The sequence below is a fragment of the Somniosus microcephalus genome, chromosome 5, assembly GCF_052327205.1.
Source record: "Somniosus microcephalus isolate GS21.2 chromosome 5, FLI_Smic_1.0, whole genome shotgun sequence".
Lineage (NCBI taxonomy): Eukaryota > Metazoa > Chordata > Chondrichthyes > Squaliformes > Somniosidae > Somniosus > Somniosus microcephalus.
This window is the reverse complement of record NC_140991.1, coordinates 299,887,650-299,905,985: the sequence shown is the minus strand read 5'-3', so window position 1 is coordinate 299,905,985 and position 18,336 is coordinate 299,887,650. Positions and strand designations below refer to the sequence as shown.

At 42.3% G+C, this 18,336-nt stretch overlaps 1 protein-coding gene across 2 annotated transcripts in view; it reads left to right on the top strand.

The window, feature by feature from the left end:
- The window catches only part of LOC147117859 (LYR motif-containing protein 4-like), a 252,117-nt gene that overhangs the window by 34,002 nt on the left and 199,779 nt on the right, over nucleotides 1-18,336 (top strand). For both annotated transcript variants that reach the window (XM_085989240.1, XM_085989241.1), the window contains exon 2: nucleotides 17,525-17,645. In XM_085989240.1, coding sequence (XP_085845366.1) covers nucleotides 17,525-17,645 — 121 coding nt within the window. The remainder of the gene's footprint in view (nucleotides 1-17,524; nucleotides 17,646-18,336) is intronic.

The following is an 18,336-nucleotide window of genomic DNA, read 5'->3' as shown; positions in this document are numbered from 1 at the left end:
TTGAAAGGTTCTCAACAGAAATGATGAGAGCAAAGCTCGTTCAGTGCCTGCAGTTATTTTAATCCCAAGGTTGGATTACCACTTTGCAATGCATTCAGGTACAGTAGTACGTTAGTTTGAGAATGAATGTTCTTTGTAATTTGGCTTTCTTTTCATCAAGCTGTTTGTTGGCGGTGAAGTGTTTTCTTGTATAGTTTGAAGATGAAAATAGTGCTGGAAGACATTGGAGAAAGTCTAATACAGATTTAGGATCTGAAAGAATATTGGATCATGTAAAGGAACATTTGGTATTTCTAGATAATTTTTTTTAACAGAACACCTGCTACATTGTACAGCAATTCTGTCGACAACAAGATAATGTTAAAGGTTAACTTGCCTTTTACTACTAGATTATAGAATGAATGTTATCACCAGCAGTAAGATAACTAATATCCAAACATATTCAGTCAGATGGCTCCTGGGCAGCAAAGAAGAAAAGCAAAAACATCCTTCAAATATTTTGTATTTCTCCAGTTCTAGTTACAAGAAACTATTTTGTGGAAGGTGTTTTTTGTGCAGATGAGTGTAATAGTCCTCTACACAGCATTTTCCAAATCTGCATTGTTTGCACATTATCTCTTTGGCCTTTTATACAGTGCCAGCAACCACAGTGCATCAGGTAAAAGTTATGGTGAAAATTAGAAGCCATGAGATGGGAGGATGTGGAATCTATTACAATATCTAAAATCTTTAAGCTCTCTGCGTAGGGAAAAAAAGTAGTTCTTCAGCCACTCTGTTTTCTGAATCTTTGGAAAAGGGTGTTTTTACAGTTGCATTCAATTCAAATCGCTTAATTAAAATTTTCTGAAAATTCAATTTCATTACACTAAATTCCTATTTTCCTGTGTTATTTACATTGTTTAATTCAAATTATTACTGGGCAATTCAAATTATTACTGGAGAATTTAAATTAGGACAAAAAATAACTGAAATATCTGTAAACTGTTCCCATGTTTTGGTCTCCTTAACAATGGCTAACTATTGAGTTACAAAGTTATTTGTATCATGCTGATGTCATGTGATGTCAGATCACCAGATGTCATGACCATTGCTTTTCCAAAAGCTTCATCTACATCTTCTGAGCTGTGATATTTCATAAAATCATAAAATATTACAGTGCAGAAACTGGTCAGTTGGCCCATTAAGCCTGAGCTGTTGTTTTTCTGCATGAGATATCTAGTCTAATTCCACTGACCTGCTCACTGCCCATAACCTTTAATATTACTGTTTTTCAAGCAACTGTAATTCCAATCCAAAATAATTTATGAACTCTCCTTTAACAATGGTTTGTGGCAGAGAATTTCACATTTTAACCACCAAACAAATTCCATTGTGGTTTTAAAAAAAACACACACACTTTAATTCTTTTTGTGATTATCTTAAATTTGTAACCTCTCATTACTATCTCAACAAGTCCAAACAATCTATCACTATTTACCTTATCATAACTCTTCATCATCATGAAGACCTCTATCAGGTCACCCCATAAACTTAAAGTTCTCTTTTTAAGGTAATCTTCGTAACTGTAACCACTCACCCCAGTAACATCCTTGTGAATCTATAGTACAACTTCTCCATTGCTTTTATTTCCTTCCTGTAATGGGTTGTCTCAAACTGTACACTACACTCCAACTTTATTCTAAATAACGTCTTGTACATGTTCAATGTTATCTCCATGTCTTTATATTATATGCTTCTAAATACAAAACTGAAGATTCTGTTTGCTTTTTTTATGGCCTGATATTCATATGCTGTCACCTTGAATGACCTGTCTTTCTGCACCTCTACTCCGTTTAAAATATTAAGCTGGAGTGTGTTTTCTTTCCCTATGTTACTTCCATAATTTATTATTTCATATTCTTCAACATCAAACGGCATCTGCCAGCTATCTACCGACCCGCTAGTCAATCAATATCCACCTAAAGTCTTTCACCATCCTTGCTGTAATTTGCTATGCTCCCAATTTTACCTGCAACCTCATAACCTGTTCATTACCAAGACCGCTTATTTCCACTGTAACAATGTTGTCCAGGCCTGTTCTTACTTCACTCACGGCTACTGAAATCGTCTTCCTTTGTTACCTTTATCTCACACCAGCTTCTCAGGTTCCATTTTACTTTATCTACAACTTGTCTAGAACTCTACCACCCACATACTATTCTGCACTCTCATTTCCCTCTTGTCTTGAACTATTGTGTTCTGGAGAAACAGTTCAGGATGATAATTCTGTTGCAGATAAATGAGACTATACTGAGAAAAATTGATGCTAATTCTGGACATCAAGGGCATATAAGGACTTGAGAATCACACAGAAAGTTCTTAAGGTTCCATGTAGATGAAGCAACTTCCGCTAATGTACAAAACCTAAAATTGTTATTCCAGCACTGGAGATTATTTGCCACTGCTTTCTGCCTCCCCACAGTGACCTGACTGAGATTGGAAATTTGCAGAAGAGATCAAACTTGAGTTCCTTCACTGCTGTGGTGCTGCATACTGGGTGCTCTTAAGTCAATTCAATTCAATTCAATTCAAATCGCTTTATTGGCATGACAAGGTACATCTTATGTTGCCAAAGCATCGAAAAACATTCATGGTTGTACACAAAAATACAGATCTATCCATACAGTGTATAAACAGATATATCCCTGAGTGTATAAATATACATTCATATATACTCTTTTTTTATATTTAGTGGTTGTCCCTCTGTTTATGGCAAGCTGTAACATAGTGTGCCGCTAAGGTTACACAATTTCTCTCTTCCCCTAGTAGGTATGGGAGTTTTTGGTCGTCATTCAAATTTCTGAATTCCGGGCATATTTTTGTGAATTTTGGGTAGAAATTCTCCCTTATGCCCTGATATTTTCTACAAGCTGTGAGGAAGTGCATCTCTGTCTCCACCACTCCCTGACTGCAGTGAGAGCATATCCTGTCCTCTCTTGGTAGCCGGGTCTGCCTGTGTCTACCTTTTTCGATCGCCAGGCCATGTTCACTAAGTCTGTACATTGTCAAGGTTTTTCTCAGTTTGCTATCCTTTACCATGGTCAGGTAATCAGCCATGTTGTATTGTCTGTTTAGGGCCAAGTAGCAATTGAGTTTGCTTTGGGTTTTTGTTGTTTCTGTCCAATATGACAGATATTTTTCCTTTTGCTTAGTGACTATTGTGTTGGGTCGAATTCTTTGTGTTACGCTGTCACTGTCCTGGGGCTGATTATTGTTAGTAGTGTTAGTAGTTACTTCACTGAGTCCCAGGACTAGTTGACTGATGGTATTCTTCTTTATGGTCACTGGGCCATTTAAGTTTCCTGGTGTCTGAATCACACCAACTTAGCAACACGACATCAGGTTTTGACTTTGCAGTAATTGTTCTACTGTTCCCTGTAATTTGTTTTCACCAATACCTTTTTATATTCTTCAAAAACTGTTGTGTTGCATATATTTGTTTTCTAAGCCTATGTTTAATCCTGTTTTGAGACAGTTCATTTATGCAATAAATGTATTTGATTTATGGATTCTCTGCAGCTCTGGATATAGCACTATGAATTGACCTGGTTCTTGTTAATGACATTGTTGCAGGAGTATGTAATTTTAAAATGCCAGTATGTGGGTGGATTTAACAAGTGAATTGATAAAACAATTACTTTTAGCATGATGCATTGAGATAGGTGTTGGCAAGCAACACAATTCATTCTCGTACAGCAGAGCAGTGTGTGGTCTTCAGAACAAATTGTATAGATGGAATCATTCTTATGACATCTAGCATGTTTTGACGGTTAAAATTATGAGTAACCAATTTATGAAAAAATTGAACCCTTAGTTGGCAAAAATCTATATTTAGGGATGAATAAAAGTGCTCACAAGATAGCATTGACCTAGATTACTGTTCTACTGAGAGGTTTTTTTGCTCTTGTCTCTGCCACATTTACCATCTGTGCAGCATTGTGTAACTGAAACACAGAATACATTGTTGCAATTCAAGAAGTATTTTACGAAAATGATACACAAATTAAGCTGATGAAAGTAGAATGCATCACTGGCTAGATTTTGGGGGGGAGAAATTCGGTATCGCCCCGTTTGGGGCGCTAGTATTGGCGGTGCGCATAGTTAACGCCAGGCGCAATTTATCGCCACCTCGAGCAATATTGGGTAGCTGCGCCCCTGAAGGTATTTGCGGCACTAAATCAGGCACTGCACGATAGTCTTAAGGCGCTAACCCAGCGGCGCGACGCAATTTCTCCGCGGGCGGGCGCAGCGCAGGTGCTGTCAATTATCAATTTCAGCCAGACACGCTGGCGCCGGACAGCTCTTAAAGGGGCGGATCGATTATCATCTCCAGCCGCACCCTGCGCCTCGTAGGCCTCAAACTCGGCGGTAACCTACTGTGGCGTCGACAACTGCATCAATATGGAGAGGGCCAGGGAGAGAGCGCAGCGCTGGCAAGGATTCTCCAGGACTTCGGCGAAGCACTGGCACCTGCCACGCAAGTGCTGAGTGCTGCCACGCAGTCAGTGGCTGGTCTCATGCAGACGCAGATTGAGGCCACGCGAGCGCTGACTGCTGCCACCCTCGCTGGATCAGGCAGGATTCCCCGGGGCCCTCGCCGCGCCACAGCAGGCCAGCAATCTGTGCACCAGCTGATTGCTGCGCATGCTGCGGTGCTGCCCCGTTAGAGTGCCAGTGTGTCGGCTGACCAGGGAGCTGCTGTCCGCTCTCAGGATGACAGCATTCCTGATGCCACCACTGGCACTTCTCCACTGCAGCTGCCACCACCTGTAGGACAGACTGCTGCCGCCCATGCAGAGTTGGAGCAGTCAGCAGCCGGGCCCTCCAGGCCCAGAGCTGGTCCAGGCTGTACCTCAAGGGCATCTGCAGTCTCAGTTTCGGACAGTCAGCAGGCCTCCCCCAGCCTTGCTGCAGTCACTGGGGTCCCATTACGGAGGAGCTGCAGGGCGGCAAGGGGGCAGTTCGGCAAGGGAAGCAGATCACCATCGAGGGGCAAAAAGTAGAAGGTGCTGCTAAATTATGTTATTTCTTTCATTCAAGGCCGAGGATGCTGGTCTGAATGTTGGTTATGTTTTGGACATTGTCTCCAGGGTGTGAGAGACAGTTATGTGGCAGTCTGTTTGTTTTGCTGTTTGTTTCCATTGCTTTGTCATGCGGGAAGGATACACATTTTGTTAAATAAAGAAGTTTATTTATTCACAATGTCCATGTCTGTTCTTTGCACTAATTTTTGCCTTGACCGGCTTAGGGGTAGCAGAACGGTTCCATTCATGTTTTTGGAATGGCAGAAAGCATTCCCTCAGAGGGGCCTAGAAGTGACTTGCTATAAGCCTTTGACGGACGGCCCTTGCAGTTTGTGCCTCCCTCCCGTCTTGGTGCTCCTCCTCCTCCTCTGCTGGTGTTTCAATGTCTGGTGGCATTGGCTGGGTCCTGAGGATTGCCAGGTTATGCAGCATGCAACACACAACCACGAAGTGGGAGACTCGCTCAGGTGAGTACTGAAGGGCTCCTCCGGAATGGTCCAGACAGCGGAACCGTTGCTTCAGCACGCCGATTGTGTGCTCAATGATGTTCCTGGTCGCTTGATGGCTCTCATTGTAACATTCTTCAGCAGGGGTGCTGGGCGAACGGAGCGGAGTCATCAGCCAGGGGCACAGAGGATAGCCCTTGTCCCCGAGAAGCCAGCCTCCTGGGTGAGCCGGGGCTTCGAAAAGGTCTGCCACAGAAGTCTGGCGCAGGATGAAGGCGTCGTGGCTGCTGCCTGGAAAGTGGGCATGGACAGCGAGTATCAGCTGTCGGTGGTCACAGACCAGCTGCACATTCAAAGAATGGAACCCCTTTCGGTTGCGGAAATCCTCCGCATTCTCTAGAGGCGCCCGCAAAGCCACATGCGTGCAGTCAATGGCGCCCTGCACCATGGGGAAGCCTGCTATCCTTGCGAAGCCCTCTGCGCGCTCTCGCTGCTTGTCCGGGGTCATTGGGAAGGAGATGTACTGCCGTCTCCTTTTAAAGAGGGCATTAGTCACTTGACGGATGCAGCAATGCACCGCGAACTGAGAGATGTTGGCAATGTCCCCAGTAGCGGCCTGAAAGGAGCCACTGGCATAGAAGTTTAGAGCCACAGTGTTTCACTGCCACCGACAGACATGTCCTGCACCTTAGTTGAGGCTGCAGATCTGGCTGAAGCAGGTGGCACAGCTCAGTGACCACCTCCTTACTGAAGCGCAGCCTTCGGAAACACTGCTCCTCCGACATGTTGGCGGAAAACCCTGGCAGCGTAAGGTCTCGTGTGCCGACGTCTGTAGGCCCTCCTCCGTCTGGCCATGCCTGCCACTCTATCCCTGTGTCTCTGTGCCCTGTCAATATGATTGAGAAGGACGACGTTCCCATCCAATGCAGCCCCCATAGTAAGTGCGCACTGAAAGTTATGCCGATTGAGAAGCTTACCAACTGCAAAGTAATGTTCAGAAGGCTAAAGTTCCTCAGCCAGCGCTGGCTCACTGCAGAAATGGCTCACCGTTTCTCTCTGAGCAACTCTCTCTCTCTCTCACAGAAGGTGTGGTCCAAAAATGGCTACCACTAACAATCCAGGAAGAGTCCCCTTTAAATAGCGCCCCCCCAGCCCGACAGCGACTGGGAAACGTTCAAGGTAGCCTGTCCTTGTTAGCGCCAAGCGGAACGGAGGGGGGCGCCACTGAATTTCCGGTCCGGGGCGCCCCAAGGGCGTTGCAGAATGAAATTACGTCATGATCTAGTGAGCGGGCGCAACGGTTTTGTCCGCTCAATTTGGGAAGAGGCGCAGGGTTCGCTGCGCCCGGGCGCTAGTTGGTTAGCGCCCCACTTCTCGACCTCTTTAGGCGCTAATGGGTGGCGCAACCAACCGAATGTTTCCCCCCTGGGTGTTTTATTGACAGCTTCTGCATCAGTAAACTGAGCTGTCATAAAGCTTGGTCAGTTGATCAACATTACAGTACATTAGCAAGAATTTTCATTCTACCAAATCTGCATGGATCGTGGAAACATTACAAATTCTGTCCTAATTATGGTAAATTATCTTTTTTTCTCCTGAAACTGTCTTTTTTTTTAAAGGACCTGAGAGTCATATTCTTTCCTAGTGGGCTTTGCCAGTGCCGCTCTGTTGCCAGCTGCTAGAAGGTGCGATGTATCTTGAGGTGACAATCTAAGATTTCTCCTCCTCCCACCCCACCCCCAACCTCCGCAGTATTTCTTATGACAGCTTGGTATAGATTGGGAGTTGAAATGAAGACCTATTTCTTTTCTTGAGATGTGCAAGTATAATTTCACTGCACAGAGCAAATACATTTTGGCCTGTAAGATCTGGATGATTCAACATCAGTAAGTAACACCAACTCCACCCCCCACATCACCTGCTGAAACTGGATGATAAGACTTCTAAGTATGTGGAGGATGAAATAAGTATAATGAATTAGGAAGACTATGCTTAAGATACTGAACTTTACAGTCAATAGAAGTTGCTTAAAATCAAAATTTATGAAACTAGGTATTCCTTAAAAAAAAAAAGTTCCCACCCACTGATGCACACCAGTCAATCTCTGGAGTTATCAGCTGTCCTGATCCCATATCGCTTCAGATGCCACTCAGTAACTAACATTGGGAGGTATGAAAGTGGTGTGGAGGTGCTACTTTTTGTTAAGGTATGGTTGAGTTGAACAGACTGCACCTCCAAAATTCTGATCTCATTGTGGTGAAATAATTATTTTTGTCCCATTAGGTTTGTATGTATGTCATTTTAAAGTCATGCCAACCTAATTCTAAGATTCCATAAACTTTCTGAAATAGCTGCTTGGGAGCTACATGTCTGTCATGGGTACAAAAAACTTTGATTTAGAATTTTTTGATGGGAATGATGTGTTTAAAATGCTAATGTGAACAGTCCAACATTTCAAGAGCTCCACTGCGAGTTATGCTCATATATTGCAAATGGGTCTTTCAACTATCTCCAGCTTAGTCCATGTAATATTGTATTTTAATCTCGGGGAAACTTTGGGAACCATGCTGGTAATACATTAAAACAGTTTGTTTTAAGTGGCAGATGGCAAGTGCAACAACTCTGAGCCATCGGCCAATATGATGTTCGATTGTGAGTTAAAAGTGAAATGCTGGAAATTTGAGACAAAAACAGAAAATATTGTTAATACCAAACATCTGTGGAGAGAACAGACAAGTTTACATTTTGTGTGCAGACTGTTCTTCAGAGCTGAAAAATAAGAGATAAACAAACATGTTAATTTGATAAAAATGGGAGAGAGAAATATGTATTAACATAGGCCAACTCATAGTGGAATCATGAGTCGAGTTAAGTAACCGATCATTTCAGTCAAGTAATGGACAGAAGTGTTTAGACATTAAAAGAAATAGTGTGTACGAAACTAAGGAAGTTGGATTCTTGGGAAAATGTGAAAAAATGTAAGAGATGAAAAACCTGGGTGTCAGATATGAAATTAAAACAAGTTTGAAAATGAGGATAAAGCTAAATGTCGTTCTGTTCAGACCAGAATATTGCAAGGTGCTTAGGAGAAAGATGAGATACTGTTCTTGAAGCTTGCATTAAGCTTTGTTGGAACAATGTATGAGGCCAATAAAATGGACAAGTCAGAGTGGGGATGTGAGGAGGAGTTAAAGTGGCAAACCGCAGGTAGCTCAGGGTCGCACTTGCAATCAGAACAGAGGTATTTAGCAACGCAGTCATCTAATTGGTGTTTGGTTTCCCTAATGTAGAGGAGAGAGCAACGTGAGTAGCAAACACGTTATACTAAATTTAGAGGAAATGCACGCAAGTTTCTGCCTCATGTAGGTGTGCTTGGGGTTCTCGACAATGGAATGGGAGGTGGTGAATGGGCAGGTGTTAAATCCCCTGCATTTGCATGGAAAGGGAAGGTACTGGGAGAAGGGTGACTAGAAAGAGTGATAGTAGAAGACGAAGCAACGGTGTTAGAAAACAATGAGATTGGAAAAAGTCTGGAGGAAGATCTCCAGAAAAAAGATGAGATTGGTCCGAATCTGATAAATAATGCCTTAATGTTTGGCAGTGGGGATATGGTCCAGAGGGAGCTAGGAAAAGTCATGGGAGAGCTGGCATTTGACCTCAGCAAGGCAGAGGTCCTGCCATACAACAGCAGAAAGTGTGCTGATTATGGTATTCCACTTGCTTTTAACCTGAAAGGGGAAAATATCCTGAAACGGTAAGAATCTTTCAATGATGAGCATTTCAGATTCTGCCCCAATACATGGATGCATGCAATAAACTCCGTAAGCAAATAGTTTTATGTAGTACAGCGAGACATTGCCATTTCAAGAGATTACCAGAAGAAACTAGAACAGTGAACCCTTTTTAACTGCCATTTCCAGGTTTATGTATTATAAATTGCTGGATCAGTATAGTAAATATTGGTCAGGACACTGCAGAGAACGCCCCTGCTCTTCTTCGAGTAGTGTCATGGGATCTTTTTCACCCACCGGAGAGGACAGATGGAGACATTAAACTGATCTTTTGCATCCACCCTCTCAGGTGGATGTGTAAGGTCCTATGACACTGCTCGAAGAAGAGCAGGGGAGTTCTCTCTAGTGTCCTGGCCAATATTTATCCCTCAATCAACACCGAAAACAGATGATCTGGTCATTATCTCATTGTTTCTGTGAATCGTTTTAAGTGTACCTAGGTATGAGTCAATGGCTTGAGATGGGGAGAAAATAGGAATGAGGGCTAAAATTGTATCAGAAACCCTTTTGTTTTGTTAAATTTTTAATCTTTGTTTTTGAAATTTCTCATGTTAGAATTAATAATAGCAATTTTACAGAATATCAATATTTCAAATCTTATTGAAAGCAAATATGCATATTTGGAAATAAAATCATTCAATATTCCATGGATAGTTTGATGGATGCTGGCATTTTTAGTTCAGTTTGCAGATTGAAACAATCCCACCTGAATTAAAGAAATTTAAATTGTTTTCTTCCCCCCACTTGAACTATGATCGATTTAAACCCTTTTGATGTGTCTGACATGCCATCATTGGTGATGTCCCATCTTTACACAGGCATGAATCCGTGCGTGTTGACATCTGATATTTCATCCAGCACTATATTACATTTTTGTATTTGAAACTGTGCGAAAAATACTAATGTGTTCTATGTGAAAATGCAGTATCTGTGTTGAACTTAGAAATTATATGCCAGTTCTTAAGGTCTGAAAGATTTTTCTCCCCCAATATTAGATTTGTTTCCTCATTACTACTAACTTTTTTTTAGGTAGTGTATGTAGATCAATAAATGGCAACGATTGAATCACATTGCTATTAAGTTGTTCTGTAGCAGTACTAAAATGCTACAAGTTTAATAGCTGCCTGTATTTGTTTAGATTCTAGAGTCATGTTTAAAGGTTATTTACCCTCCCCCTCATCTTTGTAGGATCACTGAAATCCGCATAGCCTGTTGTGATTGAAATGTACTTTCCAATTAAATGATTTAGAGACTGTCGGCTCCGAGACACCTTAAGAATTTTTGACATGTCATTTGTTTAAATGTCTCCGTCCCAGAACACCATGAAGCTACCAGAAAACAAGCCGTGTGATACGGACCAGCTGCAAATGAGAATTAGATTTCATATTAAGCAAATCCTATTAACAATACACTCCCATGTCTCTTTATAGGTGAACAGGCCCTAATTAAAAGCACCACCATCTGCCAGTGTGCAGCAGTGGGCTGGCATTCAGTAGCCCACCGAAGCCCCATTGATTGAAATGTATTATTTATGAGCTCTCCGCGTTCTGTTAGCAGTGGAAAGAAAATGACAAAAACTGATGGGCATGAAAGGAAGAGTTATTCAGCATCATCTGCTGTAAAGGTGTGCGGAAGATATAATCGTGCTATATCTGAATGATGAGAAAGGCAGTGCATTATTTGTCAGTGATTTGCATTATATAGTGAAAAGGAATGTGAGAATAATTAATTTTCTGCATTTGCAATAATGTTACTTGGTAGCTTTGGTGACTTATAAATTTTGTGCAGCAGCCTGTAAGTTACTACAGAGAAATGAACAAAATGACATACAAAAGACACCAAAGCAGAAGTATAATAATGTTGGACTAGTAAGTGGATGGGAGTTTATATGCATTTTCAAAAGACGGTTGATAAGGTACCACAAGACTTGAGGAAAATATAATGCACGTAGAATTAACGAAATAAGGCCACATAGAGAGACGAAAGCAATGGCTAAGGGAAGTTTCGGAGACTGGAACGATAGATTGAGTGATGTTCCACAGGAGTGTAGATTGGGACCGATCTTATTTACTGTATACATAGGTGATCTGGAGGTAGGAATTGAGGGAACAATGTTGAAAATCTCTGATAACAAATTGAGAGGCAGGGAAATTGCGATGAGGATTGTGGAAGATTACAGGAGGAAAACGCTAGGCCAGCAGGGTGAGAAGATAGACGGCGAATGCAGTTCAAAGTATTACAATATCAAGAAACTTGTGTTGGAAATAAGATGAGGGAAAGGTAATAGACCTTATGTCAGTCATGTTCGAGGTGGCCCAGAGGCCAAATGCAGCCCCATGACCACCTTGGATCTGGCTTATTGGCCAGGACTGGAGAGTTTTAGCTAAGAGGAAAGATTGGATAGGCTAGGGTTGTTTTCTTTGGAACAGAGGAGGCTGAAGTGAGATTTAATTGAGGTGTATAAAATTATGAGGGGCCTCAACAGAGTGGATAGGAAGGACCTGTTTCACTTAGCAGAGAGGTCAATAACCAGGGGGCATAGATTTAAAGTAATTGGTAGCATGATTAGAGGGCAGTTGAGGAGAACGTTTTGCGCCCAGAGGGTGGTGGGGGTCTGGAACTAACTGCCTGAAAGGGTGGTAGAGGCAGAAACCCTCATCACATTTAAAAAAGTACTTGGATATGCACTTGATGTGCCGTAACCTACGAGGCTACGGACCAAGATCTGAAAAGTGGGATTAGGCTGGAGAGCTCTTTTTCGGTCGGCACAGACACAATGGGCCGAATGGCTTCCTTCTGTGCCGTAAACCTTGATGATTCTAACAGAGGAGAGGTATTGGAGGAAGATGTTATGGTCGACAATGTCAAAGGCTACAGAGAGGTCAAGGATGATGGTGATGATGTACTATGGTCACGGTCACCGAGAAGTTATGATAAAGTGAAAATAGTGATAGATTGTTTCCACTGGTCAGTGAAGCTAATCAGAGAGAACAAATTTAAGATCATCACAAAGAATCGACGGAGATATTAGAAATGCGTCTTAACGTGGAATTTTCCTCTAAACAAATGGTTGAAATAGAGTGCATCAATAAATTCTTATAAAAGAGAATTGGTTGAAGCAACAGTTCTTTGATGAAGTAACAGAGGGCTGATTAAGGTAGTGCAGTAGATGTGTGTGTATATATGGACTTTCAAAAGGCATCTAATAAAGTGCCACATAACAGACTTATTTGAAAAATAGAAGTACATAATTGGCTAAGGGATAGGAGACAGTAGTAGTGAACAGATGTTTTCCTGACAGGAGAGAAGTATGCAGTGGGGTCCCCCAGGGATCGGTATGAAGACCATTGCTTTTCTTGTTTTATATATATGACCTAGATTTGGGTACAGAGAGTACAGTTTTGAAGTTTTTGGCTGATACAAAATTTAGCAATGTAGTAAATAGTGAGGAGGATAGCAGCATACTGCAGGAGGACGAAGACCGATTGGTGAATTGGGCAGACATGTGGCAGATGCAATTTAATGCGGATAAATGTGAAGTGATGTACATTGGGAGGAACAACATGGAGAGGCAGTATAATCTAAATGGTATTTTGAGGGGGGTGCAAGAGCAGAGGGACCTGGGGTGCATATTCACAAATCTTTGAAGGTGGCAGGGCAGCTGATAAGGCAATTAAGAAAGCATATGGGATACTTAGCTTTGTAAATCAGCAAAGCAATGGAAGGTGTCATCGACAGTGCTTTCAAGCAGCACATACTCACCAATAACCTGCTCACTGATGCCCAGTTTGGGTTCCGCCAAGACAACTCGGCTCCCGACCTCATTACAGCCTTGGTCCAAACATGGACAGAGGAGCTGAATTCCAGAGGTGAGGTGATAGTGACTGCCCTTGACATCAAGGCAGCATTTGACCAAGTGTGGCATCAAGGAGCCCTAGTAAAACTGAAGTCAATGGGAATCGGGGGGGGAAATTCTCCACTGGCTAGATTCATACCTAGCACAAAGGAAGATGGTTGTGGTGGTTGAAGGTCAATCATCACAGCCCCAGGACATCGCTGCAGGAGTTCCTCAGGGCAGTGTCCTAGGCCCAACCATCTTCAGCTGCTTCATCAATGACCTTCCCTCCAACATAAGGTCAAAAATGGGGGATGTTCGCTGATGACTGCACACTGTTCAGTGCCATTCACAACTCCTCAGATAATGAAGCAGTCCATGCCCACATGCAACAAGACCTGGATGGCGTTCAGGCTTGGGCTGATAAGTGGCAGGTAACGTTCGCGCCACAGAAGTGCCAGGCAATGACTATCTCCAACAAGCGAGAGTCTAACCACCTCCCCTTGACATTCAACGGCATTACCATCGCCGAATTCCCCACCATCAACATCCTGGGGTCACTATTGACGAGAAACTTAACTGGACCAGCCACATAAATACTGTGGCAACAAGAGCAGGTCAGAGGCTAGGTATTCTGCGGCGAGTGTCTCATCTCCTGACTCCCCAAAGCCTTTCCACCATCTACAAGGCACAAGTCAGGAGTGCGACGGAATACTCTCCACTTGCCTCGATGAGTGCAGCTCCAACAACACTCAACAACCATCCAAGAGAAAGCAGCCCACTTGATTGGCACCCCATCCACCACCTTAAACATTCACTCCCTCCACCACCGGCATACCGTGGCTGCAGTGTGTACCATCTACAAGATGCACTGCAGCAACTCACCAAGGCTTCTTTGGCAGCACCTCCCAAACCCGCGACCGCTTCCATCTAGAAGGACAAAGGCAGCAGGCGCATGGGAACACCACCACCTCCAAGTTCCCCTCCAAGCCACACACCACCCTGACTTAGAAGTATATCGCCGATCCTTCATCGTCGCTGGGTCAAAATCCTGGAACTCCCTCCCGAACCGCACTGTGGGAGTACCTTCACCACATGGACTGCAGCGGTTCAAGAAGGTGGCTCACCACCACCTTCTCGAGGGCAATTAGGGATGGGCAATAAATGCTGGCCTTGCCAGCGACGCCCACATCCCATAAATGAATTTTAAAAATAGGGGCATTGAATACAAAAACAAGGTCACAGATCAGCCATGATCTCATTGAATGGCGGAACAGGCTCGAGAGGTTAAATGGTCTACTCCTGTTCCTATGTTTACAAATCACTGGTTACGCCTCAGCTGGATTATTGTGTACAATTCTGGACACCACACTTTAGGAGGGATGTCAAAGCCTTGTAGAGGGTACAGAGGAGGTTTATCAGGATGACACCAGGGATGAGGGACTTCAGTTATGTGGAGAGATTGGAGAAGCTGAAATTGTTCTTCTTAGAGCAGAGAAGGCTAAAGGGAGGCCTAATAGAGGTATTCAAAAATTGAGAGGTTTTGATAGAGCAAGTAGGAAGAAACTGTTTCCTCTGACAAGTGGGTTGATAACCAGAGGCCATAGATTTAAAATAATTGGCAGAAGAACTAGAGGGGAAATGAAGAGAATTTTTTTCACGCAGTGGGTTGTTAAGATCTGGAAAGCACCAACTTAAAATGTGGTAGAAGCAGATTCCATAGGAACTTTGAAATGGCAATTGAACATGTACTTAAAGAGGACTAATTTGCAGGGTTGTGGGAAAGAAGCTGGGGTGTGGGACTAAATTGGACAGTTTCAACAAAGAGCCGGCACAGATACTATGGGCCGAATGGCCTCTTTCTGTACTGTAAGATTCTATAATTCTATGATAACTTTAAAATTAGGAATGTTAGAGTATGGGGAGTAAACAGGATTACTGTATTTGTTTTCCTAATTGCTTGCTGTACCTGCATGTTAACTTTCTGTGATTCATGTACAAGGACACCCAGGTCCCTCTGAACACCAACATTTCCCAGCCTCTCGCCATTTAAAATATATTCAACTTTTCTATTTTTCCTACCAAAGTGGATAAATTCACATTTCTCCACATTATATGCCATCTGCCACATTCTTGCCCACTCACTTAATCTGCCTATAACCCTTCGCAGCCTCTTTGCACCCTCCTCACAACTTACTTTCCCACCGAGCTTTGTATCGTTAGCAAACTTGGATACATTACACTCGGTCCCCTCATCTAAGTCATTGATATAGATTGTATATTGTAATTGGGAGACAAACCATAAAACCTCAGATATTGAGAATTTAATAAAGTTAGGAATACTTAATTTTTTTAAAAGCTCTCTCTTTGAACGAGTCGATAACATTATGTATTTAATATTACCATCCTACCAGCCTCCCAAGACTTGTAATAAGTAAAACAGTGCAGCATGTTTACTCTATTGTTGGCTCAGTGCATGTATCCATCTAGTAGCTGAGTTATACATATCAGGAAGGTCCGAGCTTTCATCTCTGGCAGGAGTAGAAGTAAAAGCACTACAATTGGCCTAGGTGTCCTGGGTTAGGGAGGAGATAATTGGACATGCTTCCCACTCTTGATTGCTGTCAGTGACTCTTGCTGGAAATGCGCTTGTGAGAATGTCACATCAGTACAGTTCACTGTGATCAAATAGCCAGCCAGCACTTGATGTCAATGCTCATGCATGAATAATGGCAATTTGGGTGATGGGAGCAAACAGACTTGACGAGGAAAAAGGGAAATGGCAGCTTGTGGGTTTTTTTAATATAGATTTTGTTAGAAGTAACTTGGGGGGAAAAAAAGTATGCATGCTAATAAATGCTGAGATTAAGGCTAAGATCTGTAAATAAAAGGGTAAAACATCACCAAACCCTCCTGACAAAAAGGTTATCACTGTGTTTGGGAGATTATTGTGCGGCATCCTTCGCACCATTTGAGAGATTGAATGAATGGCTATAGAGATCTTTGGTTTCTCTGGTAATAGATACTCTGGCCAGCTGGTTACAATTTAAGGAAGTGCAACTTGAGGTGGAAGGCCCCTCCCTTCTGCCCCATTATCAGGGCAGTTTCTCTCATTAGGCACTGAGTGGTGCTATGCTTGAAGACCCAGCCAAGGGCAACAGCCCCCCCAACAGAAGTTTGAGCATTATTATTAGCAGAATCTAAGGCTTTGCTGTGTCATGGTACATTGCTCAGACACAGGAATTTAAATTATTTGAAAGACTGAGTACGTTTAAAACAGCCTGCTAACTGAGTCTGATACTGATTTATCATCCTATGTTTTAAAATTATGAAGGGGTGCAATAGAGTAGACGTAGAGAAGATGTTTCAACTTGTGGGAGAGTCCATAACTAGGGGTCATAAAAATGAGATACTCACTAATAAATCCAATAAGGAATTCTGGAGAAACTTCTTTACTCCGAGAGAGGTTAGAATGTGGAACTTGCTACCACATGTAGTTGAGGCGAATAGCTTGGATGCATTTAAGAGGAAGCTAGATAAGTACATGAGGGAGAAAGGAATTGAATGATATGTTGATGGGGTTAGATGAAGTAGAGTGGGAGGAGGCTCATGTGGAGCATAAATGCCAGCATAGACCAGTTGGGCTGAATGGCCTGTTTCTATGCTGTACACTCTATGTAACATGATAATGCGGCATTTATGCATTATGTTAGATGATGGCCACAGAATAACTGGCAGCCACATGACACAGTTGCTGCGTTGAGATTGACCTGGCTGTATCAAGTTATTTCATTTTTGGCTATTTTAAAATCATGAATGTGGATTCAGCCAAAGTAGATACTTATTTTTTAATAGTATCGCAGTCCCTCCAATTTTCACCCTTGAAGATAACTGGCCCCCTGATGGAGTACTGGTCCATGGGTGCCAGCTGCCTTCTAGCTGTGTAGCTAGTCTTCACTGTGTGTGCTTAGACATTGAGTGTTGGCAGGCTATTCAATTGTTGGGGCACCACAGTGATGCCTGATATGCATGCACATCCAAGAGTCACTGGATGGCAGTCATGAGCTGGAACTCGAATCTGCTATTTTTCCCAGCCATGTCTATTCTTTGGGGGTAAGGAAATAAAGGGGTGATCTGATTGAGGTGTTTAAAATAATGAAGGGAACTGATGGCATAGATAGCAAATGATTCTCTTGTTCAATTAGGAAATCCAGAACAAGGGAACACAATCTTAAAATTCAAACTGGGTCAGTTAAAAGTAAACCCCCAAAAATATTTTCACACAAAGGGTTGTGAGAATATGGAACGCACTGCCCCAAAAGGCCTTTAAATGCAGAATCAGTAGAAGTGTTAAAAATAACGCTTTTAAATCTGCTTTTTACCTTGAAGGACCTTTGCACACCGGAGAATTAAGGAAGCTTTTCGAGAAAACAAAAATGTGACAAATCCTGAAGTTATCCAAGAGCTAATAGAAAAGGCAAAAACCAACATAGAAATTATTCGGCGACAGGTAAGACACCTTTGGAACGAAGTTCCGTGTTTTCAGACATCTGCTGAGTTAAATTATTTATCGAAAGTTGTGTTCTATTTGAATATAAACCAAATATTTCGCAATAGAGGCTGTAGAATTACTAAATTAAATAGTTGAAGGATTTAACCAAAGAGACTGTTTTTCTAGATGTTTGTAATCAACATTGTGTGATCTTTTGTTCACCCAGAGGTTTAAATTGTAGTCATTCAAGAAGTGTCTTGTCCTATCGTGATGAAGTTCAGTTTTGTATTTATAAGTTTATAGTGGTGATGTGAGGAGGTGGGAAGATGCATGACCAATATTTGTAAGCTGCTAAAATGTATTTTCTTATAAAACCTTGTTTTCTCTTGTACAGATTAGTGTTGTAATGCAATAACCTGAGCAAGCGTTTAAGTTTACATTATAAACCATGAGAGAAAATTCAAGTGATTCACAGTCATCTCAGCCATTAGATGTGTTTCCACTTTGAACCACACTCAGACCAATTGTAATGTGTACAAGTGGAATTTGGATGATTTTATTATATTTTTATGTTGTTGCTGATGGGTGTCATCATGCACAAGTTCATGGAGTGAATTATGTGTTTTGAATTGCAGCAATACTTGGTTTAGATTTACTACATGTTGTGGAGAAAGACGATCTTATAGCAGTTTATTAGTAGTAAATGGTA